Here is a 12,500-nt window from a genome sequence, read left to right on the forward strand (position 1 = left end):
TAACCTGACTCCGAGGGTTTTTCTCCGGGTAATCCGGTTTCCCTCCCTCAGCAAAATCGACTCCCAGCCTATTCCATCTGGCTGTCGTGCTATGCTCCGAGTTCATACGTAAGTCGTGTTCAGGGGCCGAGCGCCTAGCTGGGAGCACAGCTCCTTTGGTCCGACCTCGTCGAGTCGCGCCTTTAGCAATTCAGTCTCCGACTGCGAGTAAGGGCGTTTAGCAGGGCAGGCATTGACAGTTTTTTGATCTGGAAGTACTCCAGTCCCCTTTAATGAAGGAGAGCTCCTGGTGGCAAAAATTGCTTATGTTATCTTACAGGATAAAAGATACTCGTATCAGGACCAAGTTTCTGATTTAACACTTTTTAACAACAATAAATGGTTTTGTTTTTCACTCACTGGCAATAGAGGAAACAGACTATATCAAAGCCATCATCATCGTGCCAAGTTCGTCGGTGATGTGCGCCTCTATGTCGGTTACGTTCTTTTAAAAATAACAATTACAAATCCCTAAATGTAGAACTTCACTTTCTCAGCTAGCCCGCGAATACAGCCGCCTCTCTTCGCTGCCGGCCGCTACGGGCCTTTCGCGAGACCGTTCGGAAGCCATGAGAGGCACCTGTATTCGCAGGCTATTTCGCAGCAGGCTTTCCAATATAGGCCTTTCCATATTCGGAACTCTCTCCCCTTGAACTTAACGGAGCTGAAAGTCCATCAAGTGACTCTTTAAACAAGTACTCAGAAGTAGACTTTTCGCAGACTGGAAACAGAAAATATAACGTGCACTTATTTCCTTATTTATGATAACATATTTTCGCATTGTAATCAGTTTTATAGTTATTTCGTTTTTATTGCTTATATTGTAAGTTGGCTCTGAAAAGCCCTCTTGGAGAGATCAATTAATGCTCTGACTGCCATGATCTAAAAGTCCATTCTCCTAACTACTTCCATAGATTTCTTCGTCAGCTGGTCTTAAGAATTTGCTGTTATATCAGAATCAAATCCTTAAGCTGATAATAATCTTCATTTTCAATACTTGTTTACCTGACAGTGTATTGAAATTGAGAGGTCAATTTACTTACTAATCAATCCTGAGAGTCAAAGGGGTGAACTGTCACCGTGAATATGATTGAGGGCAGGTACAAGAAGGCGTTGATCGAAGCAGGAGGTCTGTGAGCGTAGCAACCACATACAGCTGTTTCGAGAAAGGTTGTTCAAAAGAAGAATTAAAGCGTACGCGACAATGCCGAAAGGCATTATTGTAAACTACCAGTCAATAGCCCTTATTCACGATAGCCGCCATGTTGGTTTTCAAATTGTCATGCAAATTAGCCATGTGTTATGCTGGGGAGCAAACATTAGAATAAAGGCAAACTGCGGAAAATCGGCTCGCCAAAATATTGAATTTACATTGCTAAAAGTACATTTTAAAATTTAGAGTTAAGTACCTTTTATAATAATTTTATATCTTTTGATTGCCTCCGACATTGTGACTTTCTACTTCGTTATCTGCTCATTTTTGAATAAAAAATCATCGAAGTAACTTGTGTAATCATTCTATTTTACTACTTAGATGATAAACATACAATGAACGTGAAACAAATCATCTGTGTGGCTAAGATGTTCGTAATAACCTCTCGAACTTGCGTTGTTTGCCCCCTAAGAAGTGTGTAGCTAATTTGCATGATAAAGGCAAATCCAACATGGCGGCTATCGTGAATAAGGTCTATTTGAGTCAACGAAAACACGATGGCAATGCTATCGAAAACGTCTCCCAAAAATACATGCTCATGCTGTGTTACATTGAGATATGAGTGAGTTTCAAAATTCAGTCAAATGATCCAAGCCATGAATTAGTAACAAAGGGTTAATATTCACAGAGAAGGAGGATTCTTAAAAACTCTTTCATCCTAATAGCTCGCCATCGTAGGTCTTCACGTAATATATCAAACACGAAAAGGAGTGTTTCATCGGATATCCAAACACCGAGAAGCGAGTTGAAAAACGAGGCCGAAGGCCGAGTTTTTTAACCGATTTCTAGGTGGTTGGATATCTTATGAAACACACTTTCGAGTGTTTGATATTGCTTCTCAAAGGAATCAGTATTTTAAGAGATATTTGGGATCAAAGTTGGCGACATTTTATGCTAATTAAGACCACATATCCAAACTTCCCTCACGGTAGTGATTTCTTTTGTTTTTGGCTTATGAATTATTAATGAGTTTGAGAATGTACGGTCGTGGCATTGTTGCCTTTATATTGAATACTTTCCCACACTACCTTTCGGCCTTGTCGCGAACGCTCTTACTCTTCTTTTGGACAATCTTTCTCCAAACAGCTGTATGTTTCTGTTTTTTGGAACTTTCTTTTTTCTGTCACGCATTTTCATTGCCAGGGTTGGTATTTGGCGATCCTCATTTCACAACTCTGGATAACACCACGTATACTTTCAACGGACTCGGCGAATACACAATAGTCACAGTTGACGATGGTGCATTTCAGATGCAGGCTAGGACTGTTAGGACCAGTGGACGTGGACTTGGCACTGTTTTTTCGGCTGCGGCAGCCAAAGAACAGGGAACAGCTACAGTTGAAGCAAGAATAAATCAGATAGGTAACTTTGTTGTTTGTATTTTAGTTTGTAAGTGGTCAACTGAAAGGACTCTGGACTTTGAGGTCAGGGATTCAAAGCGTTGCTTTTGTTAACGGGATCGGAAAACTGAATGTGTAACTTTCGTAGTGTTCTCGAACGATAAAACGTAGAGACCATCACCGTCATAAAGCCATTTATAGAGGAAAAAAAATAAGGTGAGTCTTACCAGAGAAGAGTTTTTAACAGGGCGCTATCGATCAGAACCGCTCGCTAATGTACAACCTTGTTTACGCACTTTGTTACCATTAGCAACAAGGTGTGTCCTCTGATAAGGAAAAACGAGCGTTGCCCTTTTTATAATTTTTTTTTAATTTTGTAAAGTCTTTTTTACTTATGACGGCTATAGTCTTAAACTGTTGCCATTTTTTACGCATGCGCACTTAGGGTTTACGTCTTATTTAGGGCGCGAAAGCATAAGATTTAGTTCACGTCTTTTTTGAGATTCCAAAAAAATAGGAACAGCTGAAAACCCTGAGTCGTCTGGAATAAGACACGAATGCCTAGTAATTATTAGTACGATTTATACGATCAGTTCGTACCTAAGATAAGACGCGTTTCGTTTTCTCCCCATAAATGGCCCGGCTGACGTTCATGCACTCTTGACGGCCTGAAAGATCTCACGCATTTTTTTATAATTAGTAGGATTCTGAGTTCCAGCTATTGAAGTCCGTTATCGAAGCGACGAGGTCATTGCATTTGGCAGTCGGTTGTGATGACCTGGCTACCTATAAGGCGAAACTATTCTTTTATTGCACTCACGTGACAAGACGGCCATTTTGCTATTGTTCTTTTCACCAACATGGCCGCCGTGACGTCAGGAACAATCAAAGAATACATACGCTTACCGATTTAGGGCCAAAATACTTGAAATTTTAACTAAACCATTTGAAAACGAAGGCCGTATTTCCACAAAATAAGTCAGCATTCGAATGAAAGTAGAGACGATTAAACTCCAGAAACCAGCAATGTATCTAAGGAATTTACGATTGTAAATTGGAAGTCTTAGTCTTAAGGCTTTATAATTAAGGCACAGGGATTTGAATATTTCTACAGAAACTGCGCGGTATAAATTAATAAATTGTTGTTATTATTATTATTTCTTTTAAAATTATTATTATTACTATTAATCGTGTCGACTTTAATTTTTTTCCTTCAGTCAGTTTTCCTCTGTAACACATTTCTTTCTTCACTAATTTATAACTTGAAATTGTCCACAGGTTATCTTGAAGTTCTGATAGCAGGAAAACCTTTCGACATTTCGTCCGTTACATCGGTGGGAATTAACATTCCTGATGGAAACATTACTCTTGTCCGAGACTCCCAAGGATCAATCACGGTTCTCTTTCCTTCAGAGATCACCTTTACATTCCTTGACGTTGAGCGGACTTTGGCAATTGCATTTGAAGCCCCTGATGAATTTAAGAATAGGACCAAGGGACTTTTGGGGACATGGAATGATGACCCTTTCGATGACTTTTTCACCCCGGATGGTACACTGGTCCCCGCCGATGCATCACCCCAGCGGATACATTATGAATTTGGACTCAAATGTGAGTTGTTGGGTGTTTTTTTTTTTTTTTTTGGAGGGAGATACCTTTACCATGGCCTCCCCAACGTCTTACGTGCCACGGGATGCGACTGTTACGGACAGATCAAAATAAAGTAGATAAGTGCAAAATACATAACAAACGAATAATCCTCAAAAAATTGTTTTCTTAGAATTGCAGTTCAAATCATTCACTCTGGCCGGGTTGTAGTCAAGCTCCTGTTTCTGGAAGTAGTCTAAAAGATACTTCATAATATGTACATCTCTTTTGTCATTGATGTCGATGAACAAATACAGAAGGGGAGTTTAATAAGTGGAGATGATTTTCTTAGCAAAGTACAATCTTAGTTGTGTCATATATTTCGGTTATTGACCAAGCGAGAGGTGAAGATGGCTGGATATTGGCCAAGTTCCTTTTTGTGCGTGTTTATGGACCGAGACGAAGTCGAGGTCCATAAACACGCAAAAAAAGAACGAGGCCAATATCCAGCCATCTTGATCGAGCAAGCTTGGCCAATAACGGATTTATTATACGGGATAAAACACCAAAAAAAATAATCTTTGATCTTGCGGGACCAAGCGAGAAATCCCAAGCGGGCAGTATAGCCCCATCTTTCCCGCTCGGGTAGCCAATCACAGCGCTGGATTTGGTTCATCTTGCCCGCTCACGGAGCTTGTCATATAATAAGGAGGTTTACAGAAAGGGTAGGCTGTACTGCTAAAGAATCAAACTTTTACTCGATTTAGGTGACCCAGACAGAAAACAGGACATATTGGTCGTGATTATAAAGCGGGACTTGTTGCTTTCATCTCTGTTATAGAGCAGTTTTCAAATGACTGTCGAAAGCAATTACGCGATTGCAATTGCTGCGTTCAGTGATTGGTTTTAAAATCTCCCGCCAGTTTATCAACCAATGAGAAGGAAACCAAAACCAATCGCGACTTCCACGCGCGATTTTTCCCGCGCTTTGAACAAATTACATGGAATTGCTACGAATTTAAATTGCTTCAATGCGCAAGTAATTACTTTGGTATTTGTTTTACGGCTCTGAATTGAAAACCCTCCCTATCATTAAAACAAACGTGTCTTTCTTTTGTTTTATTGCAGGGCAGATCGAATCTCATCAATCACTTTTCACTTATAACGGCCTCGAAAGCCCTCACATATTCGTGGACCTTAACTATGTACCGATGTTTATAAATAACATCAACTGGGTTAATGACTCCTTCAGACTTGAGGCAGAACGAGTCTGTGGTAACAACTCTGAGTGCCTGTTTGATGCTGCAGTGACAGAGGACACATCTTATGGAATAAACACAAGAAGACTGGAGGAGAATAACAACGAAATCAACAGAGAGTTTGGTAAGTTGAGATTCTACCATAGCAGTCCAGGCTTGCATTACGCGCAAGACGTGACTGTCAAAGCGTCACGTCAACGACAACACTGTTCTAGACAATTCTTTTTCGTTTTTTGAGTTGGTTTCACGACAAAGGAGCAAAGAAGCGAATGAACGAAATAAAGCAAGTTAACTGGAAAAATAAAAACTTGAAAATGGTTCGACTTTCAAGTCTTCTCGGATAAGGACTATAAACCGTAGGCCCCGTCTCACAACCCCTCCTGTTCAAGAAGCCAAACACTGTGCGTAAATAGTAGTGGTTGGGGGGGGGGGGGGGGGGCTGGGTAGACAGTAGACATAAGCCCATGCTATCAATTAAATTTGCAATAAAGCACATAGAGGGTGAAGGGTTTCTTGACCTTTAGACTCCCAGAAGTGATCGATACCGTAAATTCTCCTCACAGTTTCAATGAAATGTCAGTCAGACAGGTACTGAGAATAAATAATACCATCAGTTCAAAAAGTGTGATCTTGATATAACATCAGCTGTCATGAATACCCATCAAAGAAATCCATGGCACTAGTTAGGAGAATGAACATTTCGATCGTGGGAATGGAAGGTGAAGACAACGACACATGTTTTCGACTATTTCATCCCGTTTCGCATGTAAAAATATGCGTCAACTGTACTGAAATTATAATTTTGACAAAAAACAAAATAGATTTTCGCCGTGTGCTCACAGCCTCTACATTCAGTTCAAATGTGGTCATTTTAAGTCATTGTTTTGAAGTTGACGGGAAAGAAATGTACCAAAATGTACGGGGCACGTGCCGAGCGTGTAACACCTGTAATAACGATAACGATAACGATAAGGATTATGATAATACCGATATCCTTTGTCGGATTAAAATATATTTGTACATACCAGAGACATCACATTTGTCAACCATGTTGGCAACTAAAACATATAGCAATAGCTTCTTGAAACGATTTTTACCTTCTTACTTCAGCATATTATCCTCCGAAAATACATGGACCACAAGTGATCAACGCAACCATAAATCAAGCCATTTATTTGAACGTCACGGCGGAGCACAACTCAAGCGAGCACTTTGTGTTCAAAGTCAATTCCTTTCCGGGCTTTGAAGTAATTGCCAATACGTCACAATACCTCCTCATTCGATGGAAACCCATATCATTACAAAAGGTTTGTTCACACGTTGCAAGTTAACAAAGCAATGTGGTTAATTGCGCATCGTATTGTTTGACGGTGCAGTCAGAGGCCCCATACATGTCCGAAACAAATGCATAATAAGATTTCTCGAACTTTGCATACGCGTAAGAACTTCATTTTACTGCTCTGCGGTTAGGGTTGTTGGTAAGCTCAAGTTAGAGGGACACTTTGTGACAACAACACCAATTAGCGTGAATCTCATTTTGGAGCCTTGTCAGAGGGATGTAACGAAATCTACGAAATTCTTGTTTTTCCTGTTTTAGTGTCAAACGTGTTTTGAAATTCTCATAGAAGCAAGCACGCGTTTTGCTAAATCTCTTGTGCGATTCAAAATTGATCATTGATGTTCCTACACAATGTGTGTATTTTCCGGGTCCAGAATCTGTCAGGAATGCGATTACACTGAACAATCAGGAATTTCAGTGAAATTCAGCCGTAGAAGAGCTCAGTTTGTTTTGGGGCGCAATCCACAGAATCACATAAATACAGAATCAAATAGGGTGATACTTTCATGGAGAACATTCCTTCGGCTGAACCACAGGGAAACGGTTTACTGAACTCTGTGTCAGTCGAAAGTAACGCGTCTTTCTGATTTGACAGGTCGAACCAGTGTTCATGGTAACTGACAGCCACAACTCAACATCAGAACTCCGCCCGCTTGTTGTGCTTTGTTCGTGCTCAAATGGTACTAAATGCATCGAGGATGAAGAGGTGCAGAGTCAACGGAATAGGGGCCATAGATTTATTCTGCTCTCGTGCGGGTGTCCCGCGGGTCGTACGGGACAATCTTGTGAAGATAAAATTGACGCTTGCGTGGAAAACAATCAGCCTTGTTTCCCAGGTGTAAAGTGCATGGCTGTCAGTTCTGAATCCAATGGAACTGGATACCAATGCGGCCCGTGCCCCACGGGTTACAGTGGTAATGGTGCTATTTGTGAAGGTAAGAGACACTTTACCAAATCACACCCTTAGAGGGTTTGGTGCAGGGATGGCGCAGTGGTAAGTGAGAGCACTCACTTCCCACCAATGTGGCCCGGGTTCGATTCCCAGACTCGGCATCATATGTAGGTTGAGTTTGTTGGTTCTCTACTCTGCACTGAGAGGTTTTCTCCAGGTACTCCGGTTTTCCCCTCTCCTCAAAAACCCAAATTTGATTTGATCACCGTTAATTTGTTATTTTCAATTTACAGTGTCCCCCCATTAATGCTCCAGCGCTAGAAGACAAGACACTTAAATAAAGTTCCTTTCCTTTCCTTTTCGTTCAACAAAAATTGCTGGGCAAATGTTGTCCATAGGCCGTTCAAACAGTTCCAACATCACGTCAACAACTGAGCCAACAATCAGACGCTCCCGTCCAGATTTACTCCTATATACATGAGTGTATTCGACAATTGTTAAACGGTCCGTTCGAACGGCTTCAGCGCCACTCAACATTTTCCAAAGAAAGGATACGATGTTGAATGACAGTTTAAATCAGTTGAAGCTCGATTCAACTTGCTTTAAACAAGCGTTCAAGATTTTTTTTGCGTTTTAAACAACCCCAGTCGACCCGTACAAGAACGCTCCCGACATTTCAATGGTTTTAGTGTTAAAGGCATGTTGAAGCAAATGCTGAAACCGTTTAAATAGGCCTTAATGAGAATGCTTAATCAGTCAGTCGTTCAGTCGCCTGGTGATTCAGTCAGTGAGTGTGGGTCAGGCAATACGTCAGTGTTTCCGAGAACAAATCAATTAATTGGCCATTTCTGAGTTCATATCTGCCTCCTCTTCAAAGTGAGTCTAAGTGCGAAGTTTTTCTTATGAAAATTAGTTTTCATTCGTATGTAAAGTAGAATTAATTACCATCACAAAAACTTCACACTTTGACTCGCTTTGAAGAGGAGGCAGACGTGAACCCAGAAATGGCCTATTCAGTAAGTGATTCAATCCGACTGGGGTCAGTCAGTTAGCGAGTAAATTAAGCCAGCTAACCAATCATTCAATCAGTCAGTCAAATAATATCATTTTATATTTCTAATCTACCACAGATGTCGATGAATGCAGTGATGCGAATGCGTCTAGATGCGACCACTCGTGTATCAACGTACCTGGTTCTTATGTCTGTCATTGTAATCCAGGATTTACTCTCGACAGTGATGGTGCTGGCTGTACGGGTAAGATCAAACAAGTAACCTTCATTGAAATGATTATCGCAGTTATCAGTGCTAGTAATGGTCAGTAATTAGCAGCAGCGAAATGAAAGCCTGAAAAAGTCACGTTTCAAAAGGATTTGAACCCATGAGACCTGCGTTTCTGTATGGCGATGTTTCTCGTGACGTCACCCATTTTTATTAAAATGTCAACCAGAACCTAATTGGCTGTTTAAACAATGACTTCTTTTGTTCCGTGGTTGGGAAATTTGAATATCAAAAGAAATGTGACGTCAACGCTTGTAAACAAGAAATATCGCTATAGTGCTCCCAATTGACCTATCAAGCCAACTGGGCAACTAGTCACTGTTATAATATCTAGAACTCTCTAGGTTCTCATGATAATTAGTCAAGATTGTGCTAAGGAAACTTCTAGAAATGACGTCGTTGACTTTTGCGGATGGCTTATTTCGTAAGTAAATATAAATAGACCGTTGATGTAATTTGGTTTCTGGAAGTTTCTAGAACCTCTTTTTGGGATATATAAGCAGGATCTCGATCTTGTATGGCCATGTTAGAGTCCCTTTCTGTAACGCTCTGACACTATGTATAAGGGCGCTTTCCATTTGACAGAACTGACCGGCCACACCAGGCATTTGGAAGGACTAACTTTACACCGCCTTCAAATTAAAACTCTTCGAGGATGATATACAATCCTCCGCGGAAGAATGCAAGGGATTATCATGCAAGTGTTCCTTCAAATTGTTGCATTTTCTTTGCAAACCGATGGGTCTGGCCGGCCAGTTCTGACAAAAGGAAAGCGCCCTAAGTGTCTAGCTCTGGTTCACGGTTTAGCTGCCTCCTCTCTGAAGTAACTAAAGACTGCTGGGTTTGCGAGATTTGATGGCACGTCTAACTCTCCATTAACAAAACTGTCACTTTGGTGGGTCTTGGCTTCAAATCCCATCTGGGACAAGGACTTTTTCTTATAGCTCCTATCAGTCAACACGTGACCTTAACGTCTTTATGTTGAAAGAAAAACTAGCCAAATACCTTTAACATTGTTAAGCAATGGTGGGTATATTAGTATAAACGTGGAAGACCTGGTTTTCTTTGATCAAGGTGCTATGCGTGTTTCTTTCTTTCTTTTAATTTGGTTTTAGACATCAATGAGTGTATTGAAGCAAATGACTGTATGCATAACTGTACTAATTTGCCCGGTGGAAGACACTGCTCCTGTTTTGACGGATTCCAAGTTGATCCGAAGGATAAAACCGCTTGTATCCGTGAGTACGCGAAATGTATAATTCTACTTTCTATTTTACCTGTTTTACATGGTCAAGGGCTGCCACAAGTAGGAAAAATTCAGGGCTTAGTTATTGAAACAAAGTCTGAGACCGCAGAACAAAAAGAAATAAGAAAGAGAGTTCTTTGTAGAGCAAGGACATTCTTTCCTCCTGAAGCACCCTGCTAGCAGAGCCTTTCTTTTGCTTGCCAGATTTTGGCGTTCTCGAGAAAGGCTCTGCATGAATCGAGTAAGATCTTTATTGAATATGCGCTGCATGTTGCCAGGATACAGTCTCGAACCCAAGCCTAATATGCCAGATCTCGCCGCCATCTTGGTTTTTCATGGTACAGCGGGCTCAATTATAACCATCGGTTTGTCACTAAACGGACGCTCGCACTGGAAAAACCGGTTTGACGAGAGAAAACAAGATTGACTAGTCCAGAAGTTCGGGCTGCGGCGGCTTCAAAGAGTTGACGCGATTCGGGCAGAGCCTACTTTTCTCCTCCTCAGTAAAGAAAAAGACAAAAGGAGGCTCTGCTCGCAGGGTGCTCCTGAAGGTAATGCCATTTTAAAAACTCCTGCAAAAGATAGGATTTGATTTCTGTGGCTCTGTTTTTGCATTTGTCGTCCTTGGCTTTGCTCGTGATTGTCAATAAAGATTGCTTTGTGGTTGGTGAAGAAAATAGTCGGGAATTGGTGGACTTTCTTGTCCATTCTGGCTTGTCACCCTTTTGGCAGGTTTTATGTTCCTGTAGCTATATAGCTTGCTGCGAAATTTTCCACTCTCACCCCAAACATACATTCATTCCATTCGGAGTTATTCGTCTTCTCTTCACAGCTATTTCACGCTGTGATATGTTCGAAGTAGGCTGTCAGCAAGTTTGCTTCATGGATCATGGCCAGCCGAAATGTTCCTGTCATAAGGGATATAAGTTGAACTCTGATGGCCGAACTTGTGACGGTGAGTGAAATTCCACATTGGATTTCAGTTTGTTAGCAAATTCAGATCCAATGATGACATGTTTGGTAGTAATTTAATTTCGTAAAGGCGAATTAATCAATGAATGACGGTGGCAAACTCGAATGAAAAAGATTCGAGTACTCCAAATGGGGTGCGATTTCATGGACATGCTGCGCTTAATTCTTCGGATGCTTTAAAACTGAGTTACGGAAAACTTCGTGTTCAACCCAAGCCGTTGAACATGTTTCTGTTAAATTCCCTTTTTAGCAAAACGCAATTTAAGCGGGAGATAAGAAACGGCGCTTCTTGCTTTTGGTAGGGTTTCCGGCTGATCTTGCTAGTGCTCTGAAGGTGAAAACCATACGTATACAATCCACGATTTTAGTGGAAAGTAGCGACAATGAGAAAAGGAACAAACAGTGTTGTACCCAGTCCACCCCATTTGAACCTTAAGCTGTGGACAAAGGCAGTCAAATTTATTGTATACAGATACTTGCATAATATGCATTTAATGTTATGTAAGAGTTCGGCTATTTCTACATTGATTTTATTGATCAAGGAATGTCGAACCGTGTGTCGCCAGCTTCTTCAGACGAGAAAACCGCCACTATTGGTCAACACCGTTCATCCGTATAAGGGAAATTTGTTGAACGGAATAGAGCTGATCTTTGCAACCAATGTTTTTTACATAGAAGATGGCCTTTTTCAGCAGTCAACTGGACATGATAGCTACAATCGTAGCCAAAACTGAATTCTTGGGACACCTTCAGTAACGCGCAAAAATCGCTTCAATGAAAGGCTTCCCAACAGCCCCCCACCACCACCCTACGAAATGTTGAAACCGACTGCATCATTTCAGAATGCTACCGTAAGGCCAGCACGTTGGGCGGGGTGGGAGTTGTTTCCACGCATTGCCTTTAAAACCGCTAGTGGTTCTTTATTGACTTCCTTGTCAAGTGAAGGCAAGTGCGTAGCGAAGCCTGAAAAATCCAGGACTTCAACAGGGTTTGAACCCGTGACCTGGCGATGCCTGTGCGACGCTCTAACCAACTGAGCTAGGAAGACAGTGATGTTCGGAACTGGTCATTTGTGGGATCTAATGTTCCCGTGATGAATGAATCAACGAATAAAATGATATATGAAATGAATCATATATTGAACTGCGGACATGAAATGATAACTGCGAGGATCATAGCCTTCACTTGATTTCACATCTGAAGTTCAATATATGATTCATTTCAAATATCATTTCATTTGTTGACATCCTTTGCTTGTCCCAACATGCAATTTTGTCCAAGGATTGTAGTTAAACTTTTTTAAAAGAGAACTGAAGCACTTATGCTGATGAAG

The 12,500-nt window shown here is 41.1% G+C and overlaps 1 protein-coding gene across 1 annotated transcript in view; it reads left to right on the forward strand.

Moving 5' to 3' along the window:
* LOC137978775 (mucin-like protein) overlaps positions 1 to 12,500 on the forward strand; it is a 71,613-nt gene that overhangs the window by 52,519 nt on the left and 6,594 nt on the right. Inside the window, exons 24-31 of the mRNA XM_068825833.1 lie at positions 2,396 to 2,614; positions 3,871 to 4,203; positions 5,308 to 5,562; positions 6,549 to 6,745; positions 7,373 to 7,712; positions 8,800 to 8,925; positions 10,065 to 10,187; positions 11,028 to 11,150. Of these exons, the coding sequence (XP_068681934.1) occupies positions 2,396 to 2,614; positions 3,871 to 4,203; positions 5,308 to 5,562; positions 6,549 to 6,745; positions 7,373 to 7,712; positions 8,800 to 8,925; positions 10,065 to 10,187; positions 11,028 to 11,150 (1,716 nt within the window). The remainder of the gene's footprint in view (positions 1 to 2,395; positions 2,615 to 3,870; positions 4,204 to 5,307; positions 5,563 to 6,548; positions 6,746 to 7,372; positions 7,713 to 8,799; positions 8,926 to 10,064; positions 10,188 to 11,027; positions 11,151 to 12,500) is intronic.

This window comes from Montipora foliosa, chromosome 12 (genome assembly GCF_036669935.1).
Source record: "Montipora foliosa isolate CH-2021 chromosome 12, ASM3666993v2, whole genome shotgun sequence".
NCBI lineage: Eukaryota > Metazoa > Cnidaria > Anthozoa > Scleractinia > Acroporidae > Montipora > Montipora foliosa.